The sequence below is a fragment of the Parasteatoda tepidariorum genome, chromosome 7 (genome assembly GCF_982258835.1).
Source record: "Parasteatoda tepidariorum strain Cologne lab strain chromosome 7, Ptep-v5.0, whole genome shotgun sequence".
Classification (NCBI taxonomy): Eukaryota; Metazoa; Arthropoda; class Arachnida; order Araneae; family Theridiidae; genus Parasteatoda; species Parasteatoda tepidariorum.
Window position 1 is genome coordinate 27,326,783 of NC_141761.1, and position 27,579 is coordinate 27,354,361.

Genomic DNA, 27,579 nt, shown 5'->3' on the forward strand with positions numbered 1-27,579 from the left:
ACCTCTTTCAATGATGTCCGACAATTATGCCATTCCCGAAATTAGAAATTATCCTCATTTGCATGGGTGTCAAAATACTTATTGGTAGATAGTGTATATACTGCATGCAGAATTGCGTAACTTATAATTTAAAAAACCCACGTGTTTTATTACGATAATTGTTATATTAACGCAATTTAAAGTTTCAATAAACAAAATTAAGCTAACACAATAAGGAGTTTGAAATTATTTAATTTAGATAACTGTCGCATTTAAAACGATTTTAACTAAACATGAGTGTTAGCCTAGTTTTACTCACAAAAACTTCAAATTTCAAAAGATAAAAAGATATCAAACTCCTGTGTTGCTTGAAGCTGTGACATTAACACGAGAATGACTGGAGTGGTCATTTTGACGACAAATCAAATTTGAGAGAGACGCTAAGCCCTTAAATAATTTTGCAAGCTTCCTTGACTTTTGTTTATTTTCCTAAATTTTTGAGAGCACATAAAATACTTTAAAAAGCACATAAAATACTAATTTATCTAAAAAGACCATTGCAGTCAATATGACCGCTATAGAGATTTGAATGTGTAATTTATATTTATCACTCTGTTTCACTTCCATTGCTTATCTTTATTTTATTCGAGCACATTCCTAACTAGATCAACATTGCACAGGGTTTTATTTATATATTTTTTTTTACAAAGGAAATCCATCTCCTGCTATCTGCTGTTTTCCAATCACTCCTAATTGCTTACGTAATAATCGATTGTTTATATTAATTTCGTATTGAGATATGAGCTCGTAATTGGTTTAGAAATGACAAACTTGCCCAACCATCTAAATAAACTAGAGTAATTTCTTCTGAGAGTAAATTTTTAAGTTGTTGTAAATTTTTCTGAGAAAATCTAATTTGTAGGGAAAAATTAATAAACAGGGAAAATAACAGGTAAACTAATAAAATTTGATAAACAGCTGTTGCCGTTAAAGATTAAGAACGTTAAAAATTAATTCAGTGAATGAGAAACTAAGAAATTTGGATTATATTTATAGTTGGCTGTGGAACTGAACACCAAATATTTTTTGAATAGTTTGATAAAATTAAGAAAAAACATCGACAGAAGTAGCTTGGAGAACATACAGTTGTGTTCCTTTTTAGGGAAGAAATGTACCAACAGATCTAAAATCCTTCTTACTCCTTAAGGACAAAAATAATTTTGGTAGTCTTTACAACACTGCTAAACTATAAAGAAATCTCATAAATTAAAGCAGCTAAGACTACCTAGGATTTTTTTCAAAATAGGATATTTTAGTTCAGGATCAAATAACTATTATTAAATATCCATGTAAACTAAATAATAATGTCTGCATCTTGAGTACTATACATAAATATGGGATTTTTAACATAGTATATAATTCTAAAAATCCCTCTGAAAAAGTAAATTCTTTTATTGTGTATGCATCTTAGCGTGGATAAATTCCAAATAAGCCGATTGTAAGCGACACGAAGGATTTTTAGAACATGGCTAAATTTTATTTCGCGAACCTAAAGTTTGTTAATTAGCCAATTTTTCTGAATTCTTTTACAGCACAGCGTGTTACTCTTAACAATATTCTCAATATTTTGAGTCAATGAATTGAGACTGTTTTATTTTAGAGACTTTTATTTTTGTTTACTTCATTAAAGCACCCTGCTTTGTCACTGTTTGAAACTGCGATTAATATGCGCCACCTGTCAGCCGACACAAAACAAAACAGTTTGTCATGCCTAAAACCTAGCGAAAAATGCCTAGCCTTTTTTTTCTAATCATGTGCTAATATCTACAACTGTTTTATGATGTTTTCTTGAAAATAAAGGTAATATTTTATATAGTACAAATAATGCCATTAAGAATACTCCTGAATGTTAAAAATATTAAAAATGACTTTTTTTAAACTTTTTATATTTAAATTAAACTTTAGAGACTTTTTAACTTTAAATATTTAAATTAAAAATCAAATATTTATGTCCATTTTCTTATTTCGACCAAAATGACAACAATGAGCATTCTAGGTAGGTAAAAATATCAGTCGTTCTAGTGTTAATTTTCTTTCCAAACATAAAATTGCACATTTTGAGGACATTGACAGATTTGAAATAATATAATGGCAGCATAAACATAGCTATGTAGCCATAATTCTTCCATTACACAATGTGAGAGCTTTTGGAGCCTCTTGAGCACTGTAATACAGTACTTGTAAATGAATGAGTTGAAAAGTAAATAACATCTTGTTTGAAAGTTAACATTGAGGTTTTATGAATATTAGCGCCGAGACAATATTTAAAGATTATTTTCATATATTGATTACAATGTTTCGATAAGTCGATTACACAGCACAAATAATCTGAGAATTATATTTGACATCTTATTCTTATCACACACTGGCTTGAAGGATTAAAAAAGCTTTGAAACCTTACAAAGAAAATATTTTCCCACTGTAGCAATGGGAAAACCACAAGGAAAAAAAAGGTCCTACAAATTTGCAATCCAAAAATTGAATAGCTTTCAGTTCTGAATGCAGTAATATTTGTAAACCAATGAAGGGAAAACTGAAACCTCATATCAACAGCTTGGGAGGTAAATTGAAATTTAAAAGCAGAAAATGTGAAAAAACATGATGACCACGGCCAAAATTATTGCTCCCACCACGATGGTACCTGCAATGTGATATGATCTCATTTCTGGATCCATGCAATAGGAATTCCGACGAGATGATGCTTCATTAATTGGTTCCATGGGAAGTCGGGAAGTTGTACTTCTTTGATTTTCTAAAAACAGAAACAATTTATGTCATGATCTAGAATTTACTTAGCAATTTTTTTTTAAATATCCAACCCATAAGAAGTAATTTTAATTTTCCCATAATAAAATTTCAAAAAAAATTAAATAAAGCCCCTTTCACTGTAACAAGTTTTTCGAATTTTAATTTTCCGAAACACTACAATTTGTTACATGTAACTTTGAATGGAACATATATGATTTGAAATTGACAAAAGAATAATTTTGTTTAGTTATGTATATATATATATATATATATATATATATATATATATATATATGTATTTATTTATTTATTCATTTACATGAATATCACAAATAAAGAGAGTTAAAATAATTTTTTTTTTTAAATTTCCAATGAGCTGCACAATCGGTCTTGCCGATTAGCAGACCTAGTGCGTTCTCCAGAGGTGGTATCCACTCTTTCAGAACCACCACAATGGATGAGATATCGTTGGTCATGTTAATTTGGACGTCTAGTTTCTGCCACACTAGATGGCAGCACCGAGACTCTAGTGTTGGATGCTAAAGTGCACTAGGAATTTAATTTTGCCGGAAATGCCAAGAGCCAATAAGGCACTCCAGGGATCTTTTACATGCCGACATACGACATAATCATACGACATGGTCGCTGAGGATTTTCTGCATCCCGAAAATCCGGTGTCTGGACCGGAGATCGAACCCGCAGACTTGGGCTCAGAATGCCGACGACAAACCAACTGCCCCACCCAGTCTCAAAAAAAATTAGACAACAACCATTTTGCCATTGGGTTACCTGTGATCACCCTTCGTCAATCACAATTATTTAATTTTTTTAAAAATTACAATTGATTTTAAATTATTTATTTTCATTGTAACAAGTTTTAAAAACATAACTGTAAACAAAGTAATTGCGGAGTTTCAGATAACCTTAGAAATATTAATCTGATGACGTAGTCCACTTATGCTCTCACAATCACGTGGATCATTCAAATAACCTGGCAAGAGGGATAAAAAATATTTAAGTAATACCGAACGCGAAATTAACTAACCTTGTTTTTATTAGAGCTATAAGCTAGCAAACATCTTTTGATGCTATCTTTAAAATACTTGACAAACTGAATTCTCTATAATTTACTTTAAAACAATCTCTTCCGTTAAGCCACTGAGATAATTTCAATTTTTAAATGTCACTGATTAAAAAATATATTTAAAAAATCGAATATCAGGTTTTTTAATTTGTTCACTTCTCTACTCATGCAGCTTCATGCTGAATCTCGTATTTTGATAGGTTGGTTGTGGATATGGTTTACCTGCTATTTTTCATACAGATACATATATATTCCTTATTTTATTATATGTACTAGATGAATACCAGTTCCTCCTAGAGAGGGGAAAGCGCAATCAGTACTGAGTAGCACTACAAAATCAAACACAAAGCTTTCAGACAAATACCGACACAAACAATAAAGCTAAAATGATTCCAATGGTTTTAATTTATTTATTATCATTTGTTGCACTTCTCGGTGGCTTTACGTTATTGGATTAAGCAAAATATGCCTTTGGTAGTTCATCTCATCAAAATAAAGATGAACTGAATTTAGTATCATCTGGCATTATGCTGTTGCTAAAAGCTAATCATGATATTTAAAACTTACCTCAGTTAGGCTATATTCTCCTGTACTTTTATCTGCGAGGTACTACAAGAAATCTATCATAAAAATGCACAATATTGGTGCAGCCATAATCGATACCAAATTTTCTCTAAAATATGTTGTACCTTACTCTGAAATATGTTGTATATTTGGTACCTGTAAAAACTGCACCATTGACGTCAGTGCCCATTACCAAATTTAAGCATCATTGGTGTCTATAATAGTATGACGATTTTTTACGGTACCCAGTAACGAATAAGTACATTTTCTCCATAAATTCTTCCTTTTTAGCTTATGGCTTATTTCATTTATTTCAATTAGTTGCTATTACCCAAATAATTTGAGCATCATTGACGTCGGTAACAGTTTGCCGATTTTTTACTGTCTTAAATGAATTAGTACCATTTCTCCATTTATTTTGCCTTTTAGTACATATTTTATTAATTTAATTCATTACTTGTTTTCATAATAATATTAGTAGTTTTAAGTAAATCATAGTAACACGTTGGGGTAACACGTTGGGGTAATGTCAAATGTCTGAATTTCAATATTAAAACCTTCGCTTTACTATGAGCTTTCCCATCCAAGTTCGAATCCCAGCTGTGGCTGGTCGATACGAATTCCGCATCCGACTTGCACCGACCACAGTGCTGACGTGAAGTATCCTCAGCAGTAGACGGATCATGGGCTTGAGCCCTCTTGTCGTCAGGCTAACAGTGGGAAGTTCTTATGGTCATGTAATGCAAATGCTGGTTAGTTTCATCAAAAAAGTCCCCCACGAAGGAAAATTTCTCAAAATACTTGAGCCAGGAGTTCCCTTGTCATCTGGAGTAGGTTGAACATTAGCAGTCGTAAATCCGAAAATTGTGTCGGCAGTTCAATGATAGTTATAAAAAAAAAAAATAAAGTAGTTTGAAAAGGAAAACCCTGCTTTTTGCATACAATTCAACCAAGTATTTGAATTTCAATATATAAAAATAATCCTCGTCTTAACTATGAGCTTTTCACTACTTCAAAATAAAAAGATTGTTTTTCTTCTTTCTATTAAACTAGAAATATCACTTTTTCTTTATTTTAATTAAATACAATTTTTTATGAATATTTTGCTAAGAAACAGGCATTCTAACTCCAGAAAGAAACTGTAACCTAAACGGAAATTTCGTAATTTTTCAGCCGACTTTCAACTAGATTTTTCAGAAACAGGCTACAGAAAATGAGATTCCACTAAATTGTCAATGCATCTAAGAGAAATATTAATTTCGTTTCACTGTCTCTTTTCGAAAAGCTGATCAGAATGATATCATAAATTTGAAACAATGTTTACAGAGATAGACATTATACGAAAAAGAGATTTAAGCAATATAATGGTATAAGGGTGAAAATTAACTAATATGTATCTATCGATCTATCGAAAATTAATCATTCCTTTCTGTTGGGTGCTTTTTGAAGCGCTAATCAGAATGATATAATGTTAAATTAAAAATTCAATGACAGTAATATTTGTTTCCAAATGCAATAAGCTTATATCTTTGTTTTAATTTTTTCTCTTAAAAAATTTCACTTTACTAGTTTCCTTTATGATAATAAACATTTTATTTGACTTATTTCATTTCACATGTTGTATTTTCATTTTACTGATTATAGCTTTAGACTTGAAAGTCTTAAGTAACAATTTTTTTTAAGATGTGAAAAACTTATTTCATCAATTAACTATTAAATGTAATATTCCATTTATCGTAATATTTTTACTTTATATTTCACTATTCGCAATTATTTTTGTTTTAGAAAGATTAGAAGCTATTAATTTAAAAGCATCATTTTAATAACGCAATGCATGTTCTAGTTAATCAAAGAATCACATCAATATCTTAAAAAAATAAAATCCTCGTTTAATTATGATTTTTTTCTGAATACAAAATTAAAAGATTTTTTTTCTTCAGATTAAGCTAACATGTCGGCTAGGAGAACCACTTTTTTCTCATTTGATCACATTTCTTAACAATACCAATACATGGTTTATCAAATATTGCACTTTTTTTGCATAAAACTCTACCAAATATTCGAATTTCAATGCATTACTTTACTATATCAACATTGTAATAGGCAAACGAGCAGTAAGATGTGAAAAACTTATTTTATCAATTAATTATTAAATGTAATATACCATTTATCGTAACATTTTTGCTTTATATTTCACTATTCACAATTATTTTTGTTTTAGAAATATTAGAAGCTATTAATTTAAAAGCATCATTTTAATAACGCAATACATGTTCTAGTTAATCAAAAAAATCACATCAATATCTTAAAAAAATAAAATCCTCGTTTAATTATTTTTTTTTTCTGAATACAAAATTAAAAGATTTTTTTTCTTCAGATTAAGCTAACATGTCGGCTAGGAGAACCACTTTTTTCTCATTTGATCACATTTCTTAACAATACCAATACATGGTTTATCAAATATTGCACTTTTTTTTTGCATAAAACTCTACCAAATATTCGAATTTCAATGCATTACTTTACTATATCAACATTGTAATAGGCAAACGAGCAGTAAGATGTGAAAAACTTATTTTATCAATTAATTATTAAATGTAATATACCATTTATCGTAACATTTTTGCTTTATATTTCACTATTCACAATTATTTTTGTTTTAGAAATATTAGAAGCTATTAATTTAAAAGCATCATTTTAATAACGCAATACATGTTCTAGTTAATCAAAAAAATCACATCAATATCTTAAAAAAATAAAATCCTCGTTTAATTATGATTTTTTTCTGAATACAAAATTAAAAGATTTTTTTTCTTCAGATTAAGCTAACATGTCGGCTAGGAGAACCACTTTTTTCTCATTTGATCACATTTCTTAACAATACCAATACATGGTTTATCAAATATTGCACTTTTTTTGCATAAAACTCTACCAAATATTCGAATTTCAATGCATTACTTTACTATATCAACATTGTAATAGGCAAACGAGCAGTAAGATGTGAAAAACTTATTTTATCAATTAATTATTAAATGTAATATACCATTTATCGTAACATTTTTGCTTTATATTTCACTATTCGCAATTATTTTTGTTTTAGAAATATTAGAAGCTATTAATTTAAAAGCATCATTTTAATAACGCAATACATGTTCTAGTTAATCAAAAGAATCACATCAATATCTTAAAAAAATAAAATCCTCGTTTAATTATGATTTTTTTCTGAATACAAAATTAAAAGATTTTTTTTCTTCAGATTAAGCTAACATGTCGGCTAGGAGAACCACTTTTTTCTCATTTGATCACATTTCTTAACAATACCAATACATGGTTTATCAAATATTGCACTTTTTTTGCATAAAACTCTACCAAATATTCGAATTTCAATGCATTACTTTACTATATCAACATTGTAATAGGCAAACGAGCAGTAAGATGTGAAAAACTTATTTTATCAATTAATTATTAAATGTAATATACCATTTATCGTAACATTTTTGCTTTATATTTCACTATTCACAATTATTTTTGTTTTAGAAATATTAGAAGCTATTAATTTAAAAGCATCATTTTAATAACGCAATACATGTTCTAGTTAATCAAAAAAATCACATCAATATCTTAAAAAAATAAAATCCTCGTTTAATTATTTTTTTTTTCTGAATACAAAATTAAAAGATTTTTTTTCTTCAGATTAAGCTAACATGTCGGCTAGGAGAACCACTTTTTTCTCATTTGATCACATTTCTTAACAATACCAATACATGGTTTATCAAATATTGCACTTTTTTTTTGCATAAAACTCTACCAAATATTCGAATTTCAATGCATTACTTTACTATATCAACATTGTAATAGGCAAACGAGCAGTAAGATGTGAAAAACTTATTTTATCAATTAACTATTAAATGTAATATACCATTTATCGTAACATTTTTGCTTTATATTTCACTATTCACAATTATTTTTGTTTTAGAAATATTAGAAGCTATTAATTTAAAAGCATCATTTTAATAACGCAATACATGTTCTAGTTAATCAAAAAAATCACATCAATATCTTAAAAAAACAAAATCCTCGTTTAATTATTTTTTTTTCTGAATACAAAATTAAAAGATTTTTTTTCTTCAGATTAAGCTAACATGTCGGCTAGGAGAACCACTTTTTTCTCATTTGATCACATTTCTTAACAATACCAATACATGGTTTATCAAATATTGCACTTTTTTTTGCATAAAACTCTACCAAATATTCGAATTTCAATGCATTACTTTACTATATCAACATTGTAATAGGCAAACGAGCAGTAAGATGTGAAAAACTTATTTTATCAATTAACTATTAAATGTAATATACCATTTATCGTAACATTTTTGCTTTATATTTCACTATTCACAATTATTTTTGTTTTAGAAATATTAGAAGCTATTAATTTAAAAGCATCATTTTAATAACGCAATACATGTTCTAGTTAATCAAAAAAATCACATCAATATCTTAAAAAAACAAAATCCTCGTTTAATTATTTTTTTTTCTGAATACAAAATTAAAAGATTTTTTTTTCTTCAGATTAAGCTAACATGACGGCTAGGAGGACCACTTTTTTTCTCATTTGTTAACAATACCAATACATGGTTTATCAAATATTGCACTTTTGCATAAAACTCTACCAAATATTCGAATTTCACTGCATTACTTTACTATATCAACATTGTAATAGGCAAACGAGCAGTCAATGACTTGATTCGAACCTGGCTCATGTCACTGTGAGGCAAACGCTTTGTCCTCTGAACCACGGCAGCTCTAATGGTGAGGTACGAAAAAAAATTTTAAACTGTTTTTATCTTAAATGTCTTACTTATAGAAATCATGTTCAAGTGTAAAAACATTTAAAATTGTATTGGCCAACAATAAAAAAAATGTCTGGTAATTTAACTTAACGAAAAATTATATCAAGCAAATTCTGTCATTTTAGCAAAAGAATTCATTTTCTTAATATAAACCGGTTATTTTAAACGAACAAGAACTCTATAAAACGACTATGTCAGCATTGTAGTCGGCGCACGAGCAGTCAACGGTTTGATTCGAACCAGGGTAAAGGTGAGCGCCTTGTCCTTTGATTCACGGCAGCTCTAATGCTGAGTTAAGAAAAATCTCAAACTGTCTTTATTTTAAATGTTTTACTTATTTAAGGGTAAAAGCGTTTAAAACTATATTAATCAACCATTAAAAAAATGTCGGGCAAACAATTTAACGAAATGACAAATTGTATCTAAAGGCAGATAATAATCAGACAATGAAGCCGAATCGCAAGTTATTTATAATGCTCAAAACTTTGAAGTAATTTATGAAAAGTAGTAGCAAGTATAAAAAATAATCGCGAAATGATTTGAAAAAAGGTAAAGTTATCTTATGGTAAGCATAACTACATGGCTAAAATTAGAATTTGAATTGACTTTTTCAACAGTCAAATATACGGAGAAAGTCAGAATTTTTTGCAGCACTCGGTTAACCATTTTAAATTAAAAAAAAGTTTAGGAATTTTAATTTCTATTAATTTGCTTTCGATCTCATTCGATTTGGAATATATAAATAAGTTTGATCAAATACATTGCTTGTCTATATAGCGATGCGAAGCGTATTAAGTACAAAAGAGTACTTTTTATAAAAAAAAATTTTTATAACTTTTGAAATATTACTAATAGTTCCATTAACTTGGTTGCGGTTTTATTAGGTTCTGATCAAAATAAATGCATCGCAATCCCTAATATCACCACCTTTGAGCTGGCACATAAAGTTCTACACCACTAACAAGGGAAACTAGGGAAGTGTGACTCGCCAATTTTGAAATAAACTAGTGAGATGTATGCCTTATGAGGAATAATTTTAAGGGGAAACATTCGCTTCGGCCCATAGAAGGTCCTGTGAGAGATAAAAAAAAAATTCAATATATAGAAAAATCGGAATTTTATTACTTCAATGCAGACTATTAGTTATTGTAATTGCCTCATAATCCAATTAATTTGTCATTAATTGGATAATTAATTAATTTGCTAATTAATAAATTAATCTAAAATTAATTATTAATTAATTAATTATTAATTAATTAATTGATTTGCGATAACATACTCCAATTAATTTGGAAAGTTCCTTGAAAAAAAAATTTTAAAAAATTTGATGTAAATTTTTTTTTTTTTTAAAGTTAACCTAACAGGTTTTTCTGAAAAATTACAGAGATATAAAATTTTCGAAATCAATTTTGACAATAAATATGCATTATATAGTACGTAAGAGTACCGCAAAATTAATTGGAGTATGAGACAATTACAATAACTAATAGTCTGCATTGAAGTAATAAAATACCGATTTTTCTATAGATTGAAATATTTTTTATCTCGCACAGGACCTTCTATGGGCCGAAACGAATGTTTCCCCCTAAAATTATTCCTCATAAGGCATACATCCCACTAGTTTATTTCAAAATTGGCGAGTCACACTTCCCTAGTTTCCCTTGTAAGTTCGATGTAAACATGAGTAAAATGGAAAAGGAACTAAGGAAATTTAAATCTACCCCATTACCTAAAAAAAATAATAAGTGGTGCATATGCTAAACATAGCTACCGCTTTTAATAGTTTTTCCGTCCCGCTCTGGTCTGAGGCTAATAAATAATGTTGTTATGTCAAAACAGTAAATACGTCCAAAATACGGTATTAAATGCTTCTTAAACTGTTAATAATATTTTTTTTTTAATCATTTGCTTCAATTTGATCTAGTTTAAGTAATCCTAAAAAATCCGCAAGATCTAAAACTTTACGTCAGCACAGCATTATTTTGCTTTGGTTATATTGATGCAATATTAGAAAGCACTCTTTTTTGCGGATATAATCGTGTGAGCTGAGGAAAAGATTATATCTTTTATTTTCCAGATTTTTTTTAAATGTTTAGTCTTTTTTCCGGTTTTTTGTTATTTTTATTATTATTTCTTTCTTTTCTCCCCCTTTTTTCATTGTTCTGTAATTTTTCCCTTGTTTTCGTTACATTTTGAACTTATATACATATATATATATATATATATCCCCACAGCAGTGAGATTTAGATTGTGACTGTAAGATCTACATTGTGATGGTAACTTCAGATATTATATTGCAATATTATATTGCAATACAATTTACAACATTCTCATAACTGTTTATTTATTCAATGATCATATTATAAGTTAGGCATTACTGAGTTTTTGAAATGAAAATGTTCTTTAAATTGATAATATTATAAGAAAAGTTGAATCAGTAACTAAAACTGTATGAACTGATTTTGCTTCTGCGAATCTTAAGGTTTATTTTTCAGCACATTTCATACTAGGCTGTTTTGGACGAAAGCAATTAATGATCCTCAAAATTGTGTAAAATTTCAGTTTCTTACTACTTTAAGGTCAATTTTAAGCTGGCGTCAATTACGCACCACACATATGTTTATTGTTTAGGTAATCATTAGTATGCATTTAGAGAAATACATATCATTGTGATTCACTGTTGGTACTAGTAGATTTTGCTGGTCAAAGTCATTAGCCAAAGTCATTTTTTAGCTTTTTCTTATGTAACCTTTGATCTTTGATAGGAAGATCCACTGAGCGTATTTAAGTCTTAATAGTTAGGGTGAACATAGTGGAATATAAAATAGTGGTTAGTGGTGTGATTCACTTGTAAAAACGTAGCGCCACTTGTAAATCGATGTGCTTTTCTTAGAATTTGAGAGGATCTGCAGTTTTCCTATCTGAAAATTACATCCAGAAAATCTACAGTAGAAAAATTATTGAAGTTATTTCGAAGAATTTTACAGATTTCTTAAAGACAGAAAAAATTTTGCACTTTTCCTTCAATTTAATCTGAAAAAAAATGTCTTTCAATATTTTCTTCTCTAAATTTTCTTTAGAATTTTTGATGACAGAAAAATTCTAAAGAAAATTTACTTTTCTTTACTTCTTAAATTTACTTGTCCTAAACTTTCATTTGCATGAAAATTAAATAGTTATAAGTCAGAGAGAAATTGTAAATGATCAATTTTTTATTTATTCATGCTAAAATAAATAATTTTTTTGAAAATTTAAGTTTAAATTCTGACTAGTTTTCTTGCACTGAATTATCACTTCTCGTTTCTTTAATCAGTTCTAACTTAGCTTTTAATGATCAGAATTTTAAATTACGGTAGTTTCAGATCCTATTCTTTGAAAAAGAGTATTAAAAAATTGTTAATTTTATGGATATGGAATATAACATCGTTAGCAGTCCTCTTAGTTTAAAATCCATATATCATCGTAAGCTATTTTACAAAAATCAAACATGATTTCTGAAATTCAAATATATAAAAGGCTTACCCGGCCGTATTGGAATTTCCATTAGCAGTGCAGTATACTGTGCCTCTATTTGAGCTTCAGGTAAGTTAACTGTAGAAAATAAACTCACGTTAACTGAGTACTAACGTAAACTTAATTTAAAATAGGGGAGAGTTGGATAAAACGGGATAGTCGGACAAAACGGGATACGCCACTTAGGGACCAGACTATTGCAGCTATCTAGTGAACAACGACAGAAACGTGTTATTCGACCGTGATTATATCATTCTCAGTGCGTCCCGCCTCGAGATCACTATTTGATAGAAAGTTGTAGGCCTCAGAATTTTTTTACTTTATTTTTTTGCCATTTTCTACATTTACGTGCGTTGTTTTTTACATTGTACTGCCTACATATATGGGAATAAAATTCCGGTGAGTATTAAATTTAATTAACCATTTATTTACCAATATTTTTATGCGCAGTCTATCTAATTTTCTTTTCACATTTACGCAGCAACCATGTTTGTTTCAAAAAGTGACGGAGTCGGACAAAACGGGATAGAGTTTTTCATGTCCCGTTTTATCCACCTATTTATTTATTGGATTATTACATTTTAAAATAGCCATATATTAATGTAGGCCTAGGCTTTTTAAACAACTTATTTATATTAACTATATATATTTTTTGAATAATTTAGTCTCTTTATATAGTAATGCAAAATTTGTTTATTAACGTTCATTATTAAGCATTTTATTTTCGACTCTAGGATTTCACATCTTTCTTTAGAACTAATTGTAATGTATTTCTCTGATGAAGACTTTTTTATGCATAAACAATTATTATACATAAGCAATTATTTATATATTTGCATTATTTATTATTTTATCTTTATATATATGCAAAAAATTAAACATTGTAAACCCTATCCCGTTTTATCCAACCCAGGTATGCTAAAACGGGATATGTAAGAGTTTGGAAATGAATTTTTTTTTCTATTTCGCTGTCATTAAAATTAGTTGAAAATATGTTTTTTGTGTGCTTCAATAAATGTTGTAGCTACAAAAAAAATAATGTATTGTTTTCCGAAACAGATATTCCGTAGTAAATAAAAACAATAATGGTATCCCGTTTTATCCAACTCTCCTATTTATTTTGTCTAAATCAAAATTATTATTAAATATCCATTAAAAGTGGAGAAAAAAGAAAGGAAGGAAAAGAAGAAAAAAAAGGTTCTACCTGCAGAAGACGCAGGTGTTGATGATGAGTCATCTTCATGATAACTGTAACATTAGATTTAAATGTATCAGAAGCTATATAAACATACTTTTAACTATTTAGTCATCATTAAAAAAATGGGATGTCACAGTGACCTATCTAATGAAAGTACGAGCATTAAGTTCTTATAATTGGAGGAGTTTGTGCTTGTGCTATGATTTTTAAATTTGGATAGGGGATTCGAGGGAGAAGTTTTGCCTTCTATTCTAAAATTCTTTAAAATTTTTGAATTTTGGAGGGAATTTTGAATAATGAATTTTTTCTCTTTCTCCTTCAGCATTAGTCATTGCTAGAAATTAATTTGCAGATTATTCAGAGTTTTAAAATCTTTCAAAGACTAAAACGCTCCGTTGCCTGCTTGTTCCGAACACCAACTACTTGCTCTGCTCGCCATTTTTCAGTAAAAGTCATTTTTCTTTAATAAAAAATAAAAAAAAGAAGGAAAGAAACAAAGATTATTTGCTTCAAAAATATAAAGTTGTTTTAACTTTGTAAAATAACACTTTGTTAGTATGTTAATCGTTTCAAAATGAACTGTTACTTGAAAAATAATCTGTGTTTGAAACATATATTCAAACTGAGGATTATATAATATGTGGCATAAAATGATAGAAATGCATCTCATTTTGATGTGTGACGAAATAAATGAGAATTTTCTTGTCAACAATCTCTAACATTAACTTTTTATTATTTAAAAGTTCAAATTCATCTCTCTTGAAAACTTTGCATATTTTTAAAAATTTCAATGCATGTTGTGATTAATATCTGGTAAATTCAAATCTCTTCCTCCTAGTTTTCAACTTCTCTTTTGTGTTTACTTAGTATTTTTATTTGTCTAAGTGCCGGCATGCTATGTCGAATCTCTTATAACCTAATAACCATTTGAGTTGAGGTCCTGAAACTTGGACATCGACTACAAGGTGGAATTTTAGTCCCCGATTGTGAAAAAATTTTGGATAAAGCGAACAAATTTTTGTATCCGACAAAATCTATACAAATTACAATTGGTTCGTTCAAGAGATATGTTTAAACTATGATTTTTTTTGTCTTAGTACAGCATTTATCATCGTTTTAAATCCAATTACAGACGATTATTTTATGAGTTAATTGCTCGCTCCTTAATGTTAAATTTTTTTTCAGATGCTCAGTGATAAACGTGGATCAACATCTGCAACACCTAATTAGTATTTCCAAATTTCTTTGAAATCGTGTGTTTATTTCGTTTCTCAAACGTAGTTTTACAAATTTAAACACTTTGAAATATACAGTAATTGAAATAAAGAAAAATGAGTTCTGTGCTATTTCTAATAACGTCAAATATTCAAGGATTGCAACAAATACGAGTAATAATGAGAGTTAAAATTAAGAACTATTTTAACAAAAATAATTAACTAAAATCGAACAGAAAGTATGAAACTAAATAAATTGAAAGTAATGGAAATTGAAATAAAAATAATTAAGTTCTGTACCAAAATGCAAAAATAATGGAAAACATTGCTGGTTTGGGGGGAAGTTTGACTAGCATGAGTTGACTACCAGCAATAGTATCCTTTACTATGCTGAATGATAAAGATTTTGGTAGCTAATCTTTATTGCAATCAGTTGAGTACAAAAAAATGTGTTATTTTCTTATATTTTAATTTAATAACATAATGTCTCCGAGAAGATCAAGGAACAATTATAAATACAAAAATCTTAAATATTTATTAACTCTTTCGGTACATGCATTTAAGTTATGTACTTGATTTTGTAGAGCTGCTTAAAACCGGTTTATCTTTCCTTTTCACCTCGTACTGTAACAAACTCCTTATCATAATACCATGAAATACACCATCACTATGGATGCAAGCCTTTTTTACCATAAAATTTTACGAACAAAAAATCTGGTATACCGTAATGTTAACAGTAGTATTTATTATAAAATAACTGAATTACTTAAGATGAATAATAATTACTGCAAAATATACGGTATAAAATTTGATGGTGAAAAGGGATTTTAAGGTAAAATTATTTCACGGATGATGCTGTACTTTTTACCGTAATTTGATCTGCAATTACTTACTGTATATTCAGCTAGTGTAAAAGTAACGAATTTTCTAACGGAAGAAATTCAATATATATTTAAATCTACATATAAGATTCTGCATATAAGATTTATACTTCATAATTAACTTTAAAGTTCTTATATAAATTAAACAAAATGATCATGTGCTATTTCGAAGACTTTTAAAATTTCATTTAAGAAGTACGTGTACAGATAAAACTAATCACGCAATTTTATGGTGAGTTATTTAGGAATAAAATAAAAAATATATAATTTTTATCAGTTTAAAAAATAAAGTTTGTGAGGGACTTTTTATCATATTAGCATAAAACCGCATGATTCAGTTGCATGGACGTAATTACAATAAGTTTACATATTAAAATGCATTATTAAAAAATATAGAAAATTAGCATAATATAATTTTGGTACATAAATTATAGAAAGAAAATATAAATCATTTAATTTTCCTGAAAAACCAAATTTTTCATCTGTGTTCAAAATGCTTTAAATGACTCATACTACACTTTTGTGATACAACGAATAACATCATACATTTTACAATAAAGAACATTTAAATCGAAATTTTTTTTTTGAATAAGGAACAAAAATCTCATCAAAAATCAAATATAGTCAAACAGGCTTATAACAAGAATGTGACAATTTGCACTTTATTTGAACGATAAAAACTATTTATCCTGAAATCGAGTACAGTCTAACCTCGCTAACAACGAAAATGTAAGGTACGAATCAATTCGTCCCGTATATAATCTATAAAAATTATTTAACCCAAATTTATGTTGTTGTTATTTTTAATTTACTGTTTTTTCATTAATTATAAAAAAGGAAAAAAAACAATCTTTTTATTACATCCTTCAACAATTATGCAGGGTGTTACGTTTTGACAACTCTTAATACAACTATTTTTATGCGTTTTCAAGAATGAATTAAAAAATGTATAGGTGCACACATTTATTTTTAATATTTAAGCGAAGATAAAACAAAAACACTATTTAAAGATGAATGCTTTTTGACCTCTCAGAAAATGAGACTGAAAACATCAACGAATATCTACTAACGAATGACTACTGAGAAAGATAAGAATGAAAATATTAACGAATGACCACTGGCTATTGGACGGCGGGTGACTATTAACCAATGCACTGTGGACCAGAAGAAGTAAAAAATTTATTTTCAACTAAAATATATGTAGGCAATAATTAATATATCCCAAATTAAGTATTCATAATCATTCCAAACATTATAATTTACATTTTGGACCGACGAGAGTACAATTTAATGAAAAATATGTTAACTAAAATCGTTTTAAATGTAACTCTTAAATTTTTATTTCAGAAATATGTATAGGAATTTCACCTTACTGTTCCTTTTTTATCAGAGTAATTAGTCTGAAATTATAGTACAATTTTTCAATTTGTTGGATTAGTTAATACTCTCGACAAACTTACAGTTTATATCTTATCATTTGACATTTTACAATACTTGAATGACTTTCGAAAATTAGTTCCAAAAAGTTCCACGAGGTAATTAGCTAAACTTTTTTTGTTGTCTTCTTTGATGTTTCTTCTTTCGAAAAAATCAGCCCCATTTTGTCCGTATGCAAAGGTGGACTAAATATACCGAAAAACAAAAAATATGTTTTTTTTCATGTTTTCGCTTTATTTTGTAATTAATTCGAGTTATTTTGTAATATTACTTCGGAAATATGATTTGCTTTTCATTTTTAATATGAAATTACGAAAATTATTATATTTTCATTACTATATTTAATTATTTAAACGTACTACAATATATTTTTATTTTTGCTCTCCATATTTCCATCGCCCTTTTGCTTTTTTGGGTATTTTTAGTGTATTTCAAAATTTTAACTATGAATTCAATTTACCTGCACATAAAAACTCCTAAATACAAATTTTATCGAAATACTAATTTTGGCCACGAAACCTTGGATGCTGGCCCACTGTGCAATGGTTACTCGGTAAAATAAGACTGAAAACATTAATGAGAACTCTTAAAAATGAGACTAAAAACATCAACGAATGACTTCTTTTCTCGTCAACTTCTATTTTAATACGAAAATCAAACAGTTATGTTTCGAAGTTTGATATTTTAAGTTAATCAATTCTTACCCCATCGGACAGCTAGGCCGAATGACTTTGGGCTTCATCTTCACCAGTTGAAATATTTTATCCTTTGTCTAAAATTACAAAAATAAATAAATAAACAACAAATTAATATTTAAAAAAATATTTAGAAATCAGTCTTAGATTACTTAAATTATCAATGCTATTTATACTTTGGCTTCAGTAATTAGTTCTAATGGTACCACTTTTTTATTTGTAAGATTCTTATTTGTCGATTCCTATTCGTTTTTGCCTCTTGAATAAAAAGAACTATTAACACATTTTTAATTTTTTTCATTTTCTCATAAATATTGTTAGTTTAAAATTGAATATTTCACTGATAACCTTCAATTTTTGATAAAATATATGGATGAATATTAAGAAAGTGGGTCAGTAAGTATAAATAGCATTGATTAACTAAATTATCAATGCTATTTATATTTTGGCTTCAGTTATTAGTTCTAATGGTACCACTTTTTTATTGGTAAGATTCTTATTTGTCGATTCTCATTCGTTTTTGCCTCGTGAATAAAAAGAAACTATTAACACATTTTTAATTTTTTTCATTTTCTCATAAATATGGTTAGTTTAAAATTGAATATTTCCCTGATAACCTTCAATTTTTGATAAAATATATGGATGAATATTAAGTAAGTGGGTCAGTAAGTATAAATAGCATTGATTAACTAAATTATCAATGCTATTTATATTTTGGCTTCAGTTATTAGTTCTAATGGTACCACTTTTTTATTGGTAAGATTCTTATTTGTCGATTCTCATTCGTTTTTGCCTCGTGAATAAAAAGAAACTATTAACACATTTTTAATTTTTTTCATTTTCTCATAAATATGGTTAGTTTAAAATTGAATATTTCACTGATAACCTTCAATTTTTGATAAAATATATGGATGAATATTAAGTAAGTGGGTCAGTAAGTATAAATAGCATTGATTAACTAAATTATCAATGCTATTTATATTTTGGCTTCAGTAATTAGTTCTAATGGTACCACATTTTTATTGGTAAGATTCTTATTTGTTGATTCCTATTCGTGTTTGCCTCTTGAATAAAAAAAAACTATTAACACATTTTAATTTTTTTTCATTTTCTCATAAATATGGTTAGTTTAAAATTGAATATTTCACTGATAACCTTCAATTTTTGATAAAATATATGGATGAATATTAAGTAAGTGGGTCAGTAAGTATAAATAGCATTGATTAACTAAATTATCAATGCTATTTATATTTTAGCTTCAGTTATTAGTTCTAATGGTACCACTTTTTTATTGGTAAGATTCTTATTTGTCGATTCCCATTCGTTTTTGCCTCTTGAATAAAAAGAACTATTAACATATTTTCATTATTTTCATATTCTCATAAATATAGTTAGTTTAAAATTGAATTTTTCACTGATAACCTTCAATTTTTGATAAAAAATATGGATGAATATTGTTATGTTGAACTTTATTTTAAGAGAGTAGGATATATATGTAAATATGAACATTTTTGAGTCATTCATTTATGATAGACATATTAACAAAATGAACTTGCCTAAAGCTACTATGAATACACGTTTTATTAATAAATTTGATGATTTGAAAAATATCAACTTTAAAAAATACAGATGGTGAAAGAGAAGAAGTTATTAAAATTTCCTCAAGGAATTTAATACCAGTAGGAAATCGATGTATTCCGCGAAAGATCATGTAATGTAAAAACATTATACGTCTAATTTAAAATTGCTCGTAAATCTCTTTTTTTGGTAACAGCAGCTATAAAATAAATACAAAGTTTATTTAACTGTTAATATTTCATTAAAGCAACAGGTATAAAGTTACATATTCTACAACATCACAATCGAACCACTTAATGATACATGAGATGATATAATGTAATATAGTATTTCTTAACTGAAGGCTATTACTCTTTCAAAACTTCTCACAGGGAAAAAAATATTCAAAGGCAATTTTACTTAATGTTAGGTTTCTACCAATGCAAAAAAAAAAATAAATAAATAAAAGTTAATTTGTGAAAATTTTGAGTCCAACTACCCTCCAAGAAAATATTTAGCAAAGCTCAATTTCTAAGAAACAATGAAGTTAGAAAAATGTTTTATTATAGAAAGCAATAGTTATCTCCATTCTTTCTTCTTGTATCTCATTCCATCTTCTCATTCCTTACAAATGAGTAAATTATCTATTCTATTGATTACTGAAAACCAATTTGAAATAGTAAATAAGCACGGAATTAATTTTTCAGTATTTCTTTCTTGGTTTTCATTAGAAATTAAAACATCGGATTAATTCGAAAAAATAACAATAGAGAATGAATTATTTTTTGATCATAATTGTAATTAAAAATGATCCATTTATTTTTGATAATAAAACTATATTAAAATCAATATCACATTTCTAATTAAATTTCTTGGTACTGGAAAATATTTAAAGAATGATCTGTAAGTATTCATATAAAGTTGAAATCAATATTTATTGATTTTTTCTCGTTAAAAACATAAACTTATTGGATATTAAATAGTTTTGACAAAAAGGTCTTACTTTCCTTTGGGAATGAATGTTATTTTATGATTTTTTTATAAAAAAGTAACATTAACTTTGTATTTTTGACAATGTTCATATATATATATATATATATATATATATATATATATATATATATATATATATATATATATATATATATATATATATATATATATATATATATATATATATATAGATATATATATATGCATTGCAAGCATTTCTAGCATGTATGCAGAGGGTATTATTTCCAAAAATAATTTTTTCCGTCAATAATTTGTTTCTCACATGAAAATCTGTCATTTTCGTTGGCCACTTTTTTTCAGTAATTTATAACCAAAACAGATAGCTCCAGAAATCAATATCTTTAGGCTAAGAGATTGATTAGAATACCGTCCTATTGGAACGTGTCTAATTGCAGGAATAAAGAACCAACTTTATGAGTCAAAATGTATTTCAAAAAATTTTATAAGGTGAGTAGGTTTTTAGGTTGTCACTTTCCTGTCATCATTAATAACATAAACTATTTACATTTACCTTAGTTATTTCAAGAAATCCTGATGTTTTCTGTAGAAAGCAGAAGTCTCAGGCCAAAATGTTAAATTAAAGTAATGTTAAATGCTGTAAGATGGCAAAATTGTCATTATCCTGGCTGTAATTTTCCTGGCTTGCAAATTCCAGGGCAATAACACATTTATAAGAAAATTTTTTAAACACTATAATGAAAAGAGGGAAAGCAAGTATTTACCTAATATCCAGTTTATGAAAGATTGTAATATGATCGCATGTAATTAAAGTTACTTATTTATTAAATGATTGATTTTTACACACAATTTTATTCTGTACATATCAACAATAGAAACATTTTTGATTCTTTCTACAGTGGATCAAAGAATTAATTTAAACAAATCATGGTCCATCTAACGCAAAGGTGTTAGATTTTTTTTTGAAAACACAGATAGCTAAAAATATAAAGGATAAACTAAGAACATCACTGTACAATTTTATTCTGTCATAGTCTTTAAGCGCTGCTTTGATGTATAAATTAAGGAATGTAGTAAAGTTGTAAAATGAAATGATTTGAAATATTTTAAATTTAAATAATATTATAAAATAATTTCTGACGTAAATTAGTATAAAATTAATTAAAAAATTCCAAAGATTATCATTTTTATTGTAGAAGTTTTTGAAGTCGTTCATAAAGATATTAAAACGAATAATAAAGTTAACTTTATTATTCGTGCTGGGAAACAGACTACTGATCACTTTAAATGGTCCGGGAAAAAAGACTGTGTTAAAATTTCTTAGAATACCACAAGTTCAAAAATGTTTGCTCCTTACCCAATATCTCACAAGCATTTTGCTTCCTTTGCAAGCTTCAAGATTAATGAAATCTTACAATTTTTTTTTGTTTTCTTTGTTTCAACAGTTTCTTTGCAAATTAAAGTGTAGTAAAATTAAAAACTACCTCATTGTGTGTGTTTATTATTTTTTGAATTTATTTACATAAAAAGTTAAAATTAACTTTTCAACTTTGTCTTTTTTGAGTTTAAGTTGAGTTACATTCTATTAGCTTTAAATGACTGTTTACTTAACTTCTAAGCTAATATGTCATTTTCCTGGCCTTCTAGTCATTTTCCTAGCATTCAAAATTTGGTGAGTTTATATTTTATTTTTTTTCTTGAGAAAATGTCAATAAACTACACTGCTGTGTGTAAGATACTAATAAATTTAGCTAAATAAATATACAAAAAAAAAATTTAGATTATTTTGAGGACTTTAAATGTGAAGAAATTTTTTGGACCGAAATGTCATGTTCAAAAGAATATGTATATATATATATATATATATATATATATATATATATATATATATATATATATATATATATATATATATATATATATATATATATATATATATATATATATATATATATATATATATATATATATATATATATATATATATATATATATATATATATATATATATATATATATATATATATATATATATATATATATATATATATATATATATATATATATATATATATATATATATATATATATATATATATATATATATATATATATATATATATATATATATATATATATATATATATATATATATATATATATATATATATATATATATATATATATATATATATATATATATATAAGGAGTTTTTTAAGAAATATGTGTTCATAATAAAAAATTTAAGCATGCTTAAAAATGATTAGCTTAAAAAACATGTGCAATAAGTTGGAAGTTGAACTGTTCACATAATTGAAACATTGATGCATTCAAAAACGAATACTTGAATCAGAAATTAATTTATAACTGCTAACGAAACGGAAACTTTTATGTACTCAAGGATGAGTACCTAAATTCAAATTCCCATAATTGAAAAGCTTCATGTGCTCAAAAATGAGAACGCGCTTCTCATACAAAATATGTATATACAAATATTTTAAGCACACATTATACACATTTTTGAGTACTTAATCTTAAGCACCCTGTTTTAACAGAATAGATATTAAAGATATTTTAGACAGTCTTATACATTCTTCTTCTTCTTGGGCACTACAGCCTATGACAGGCCAAGGGTGTCCCGATAAGTTTTAGCCATCTTGATCTATTCTATGCTGGCCTTCCAGTCAGTTATATGCATTAGTTAGGGTTAAAATACATTAACTAATGTATTTTAAAACAGAAGCCTAGAAATATTTACTCAAGGATATTTATTTAAAATTAAATAACTGAAAATGGTTACACTTGGAAGTTTTATTAAAATTTAGCATTAGTCAACATGAAAATTCATTAACTAGTGTATTTTAAGTGAACAATCTGGAAATATTTCATCAAATTCATTTACTTAAGAATAAATTGCTTAAAATGTTTACATTTAGATCTGTACTAAGAATTATTTTAAGAGTCTTCTGCGTTAGTCAATGTTAGAATCCATTAATTAGTGTATTTTAAATGTGATGCCTAGAAATATTTACACAAATATTTTTTCAACCATAGCTGGCTAAATATTTTAGATTTAGATCTGTTTTAAATATTAAACATATTTTCGATAATTATTTGTGTTTGCCGACGTTAGAATCTATTAACTAGAGTATTCCAAATTAGAAGCCTAGAAATACCTCTTTAAACATTTTTAGCTAAAAGTAAATGGGTGTAAAATAGTTTCGAAAACATATTTTTTAAAATTAAAAAAAATATATAGAAAAAGCAGACACAGAATTTTTGTGTTTATTTTTTTTTATCTTTTTAAAACACTAAAAAATTAGATAAATTTAAGAATGGGTATTTTTTTTCAAAATAAACTTTAGAAAAAATTATATTTGACGCTTTATTGTTATTTACATTAATAAACCATCATAAGTTATTTTATTTTAAAAATTTTTAATTTTAAAAATGTGTATTATTATTATAATTTTACTGCGTAGTACTGATTGAAGATTATGTGAGCATTGTGTATTTGTGGACAATCTATATCAACTACAAATAATGCATGCAATTCTTAAAACTTGCAAAATTGTGCCCCAATTCCTTTAAAAACAATAATAGATATTAAAATAAAGTCATACTTAATCCTTGCAAAATATTATTTAAAAACATAATTTTCCAGGTGGTTCAATTCCCTGCTAGATTCTCTCCCTAATCCTGACGATTATTCAAAATATTCTTGCTTCTTAACGCTTAACTGAGCATTATAATAAAATTAAAAATAAATATTTAAATAATGGACCCTTAAGTTATTTATTATATTTTTACAGATTCTGTTCCACAGATTTAATTCCCTATCACATTGATTTAAAATTTATGCAAAAAAATTATTTTCATTTGCTATCGCACCTTAATCCCCAAATTTGTGTTTTAAATACTTATTTAATATTCGATTGCTATAAGAACTTGTAATTTTTTTTCATCAAACACACAATTTAACAATATAGCGGAAAATAAATTCTTAACTTTGCTTCAGAATTTTAAATAAATATATTTATTCAATATTTAATTTGAATCTGAAAACAGCTTTACACGAAATTTATATCAAAATTAAGCATAACTTATTTTATACATGAATTATTTTTCTCTAAACTGTTGTGAAACGGCAACTAAATATATCTATCACAAAAGGTTGCGCAATAAGATAATAACATGGAATTTCCATAAAATAATGATATAATGATATATAAAAATATCTTACTTCTTTTATACTGTTAAATATCGCTTATCAAAAGGTAAATAAAACTTTACTTATCGTTAAAACCTATAATCATTTTAAACCGTAAAAAGCCCTAAGTTATCATCGTTAAGTCGAGGCGATAAAAAAAAAGAATAATAATGCGACAAAAAAAAAAACAATACGAAACAGTTTTAAGCCACTAAGTTTATTGTTATATACATATATCTTACATTCTCCTTACTGATAATAAAAGATGATCCATTCAATAAAAGATGTGTAAAAAGTTGCAAAAAATAGCGTTAAGACCTATAATTATTTTAAACCGATAAAAGCCCTAAGTTTTTCTAGTTAATTTATATTCTTGTTCCCATGCGACACGATAAAAAACAATAAGACAACAATAGGAAACACTTGTAAACTATTAAATGTTATGTTAAATAAAGATATCTTACTTATTCCTTACTGATAAATACCATTCAATGAAAAATGAATAAAAATTTGCATATAAATGTCGTAAAAAACCTATAATCATTTTAAGTCAAAAAACCCCTTAAGCTTTCTTCATTATGTATAAACTTATGCCGATGCAACACGATAAAAAATAATAAGGCAACTATAGAAAACAGTTTTAAACCCTTAAAATGTATGTTAAATAAAGAAATCTTACTTGTTCCATACTGATAAATACTATTCAATTAAAGATGACTGCAAACTTACTTTTAAATGTGGATAAAACCTAAAATAATTTTAACCTGATAAAATCCGAAAATTTTCATCGCTAATTAATAACCTTATGCCAATACGACACAATAAGAAACGCAAAAGGACAATAATAAGAAAAGTTTTAGAGTATTATGTTTCATGTTATATAAAGATATCTTACTTGTTCCATACTGATAAATACTATTCAATAAAAGATGACGGCAAACTTACTTGTAAATATGGATAAAACCTAAAATTACTTTATCCTGATAAAATCCGGAAATTTTCACCGCTAATTAATAACCTTATGCCAATACGACACAATAAGAAACGCAAAAAGACAATAATAAGAAAAGTTTTAGACTATTATACTTCATGTTATATAAAGATATCTTGCTTGTTCTATACTGATAAATACTATTCAATAGAAGATGAATAAAAATTTACTTATAAATATAGTTTGAACCAATAATATTTTTAAGCAGATTTTGCCCCGAAATTTTTCAGAGTTAATAAGTAATCGTATGCCGTTACGACATAAAAAGACAACAATAAGAAACAGTTTTAAACCATTATATTTTATGTTATATAAAAATATCTTACTTTCCTTATACTGATAAATAGAGTTCAATGAAATATAAATAAAAATTTACTTTTAAATATTTTTAAAGCCTTTAATAATTTTAAGCTAATAAAAAACACCGAAATTTTCATCGTTAATTAATAATCTTATACTGATACGATACAGTAAGAATCACAATAAGACAATAATAATAAAAAATCTCAGACCATTCATTATAATTTATAATGTATAAAGATAACTTACCTGTTCCGAAGAGGATGAGAAAGATGAGGAAGATGAAGACATTGGTTGCAGGGAGTCGGATTCGGAGGTATCTGAATTTAGCATTTTTCGTCCCGGAGATCCTTTAACGATTATTCTTAACCTGTGGTTATTGGCTGTGCTCTTTGGTTAAGGGTGAGCAAATGTCAGAAGAGAAATCACGTGCAGCCTCCGGGAGACACTCTCATTGGATGAATTCAAGCAATTCCAATAACTATCTTGCACCCAAATGCATAGTTCATTGGCTATTCTCAACTAAGTTCACACCGGTCGGGTTACGTAACAGACACTTGTTACATAACCTGTATCAGCACTTCAGTGCGCAAGTACTTATTTTGTACATTCCATTAAAGCATTCCATTAAAAATTTTGAAGCTGGTCTATCGATAAAAAAATTACATAGGTAATTGGTCTGCTCAGATAATTGAATCAGTTGGGATAAAATGGTTTCAACGAGAGGAAAAAAAGATTAGATGAAGAAAAATAATTATAATAATTATAATAATTATAATTATTATAATAATTAAATTATTATTATAATAATTAAAATAATTATAATAATTAAAATAATTATAATATAATAATTATCGATTTAGATGAAGAAAAATAATTATAATTTATTTATTACAAGACATCGGGGTGCTCATCAAGGCCGCAGCCAGGATATTTTTTTTTGGGGGGGGGGATATGGTAAGAAGCAAGGACAGTTTCAAACATGCAAAGAAGGGAAAAAACATTGTAACAAATATTGTTTATTCTGTTGTTTGCAAAAGTTAAACTAGTAATTAAAAAAATTACATGATACTTATTTTTCAATTAATATTACATAATTATAATCAATTTGTAAACAAAGTTTACAAAGACATGCAACGGGGATTTGAAGAAAATTTTTCGATTCCTTTTTAGGACAAACCAGAATATCTCGAAATATGCTTAATAAAATTAGTTAATAAAAGGTTTGATTCGACAGTTTTTGTTTTTCCTTTTACTGAGAGGCTCAAAGAAAGACTAAAAAGTTTGAATCTCAGAATTTCGGGGGGGGGGATTTGTCCCGACGGTCC

The 27,579-nt window shown here is 26.9% G+C and overlaps 1 protein-coding gene across 1 annotated transcript in view; it reads right to left on the minus strand.

The window, feature by feature from the left end:
• LOC122270980 (uncharacterized) overlaps nucleotides 1–27,193 on the minus strand; it is a 30,352-nt gene extending 3,159 nt beyond the window's left edge. Inside the window, exons 1-5 of the mRNA XM_087167556.1 lie at nucleotides 26,501–27,193; nucleotides 18,230–18,297; nucleotides 14,000–14,043; nucleotides 12,805–12,873; nucleotides 2,681–2,791 (exon numbers count right to left, since the gene is read on the minus strand). Of these exons, the coding sequence (XP_087023682.1) occupies nucleotides 2,681–2,791; nucleotides 12,805–12,873; nucleotides 14,000–14,043; nucleotides 18,230–18,297; nucleotides 26,501–26,584 (376 nt within the window). The 5' untranslated portion in view covers nucleotides 26,585–27,193. The remainder of the gene's footprint in view (nucleotides 1–2,680; nucleotides 2,792–12,804; nucleotides 12,874–13,999; nucleotides 14,044–18,229; nucleotides 18,298–26,500) is intronic.
• Nucleotides 27,194–27,579: the final 386 nt, after the last annotated feature.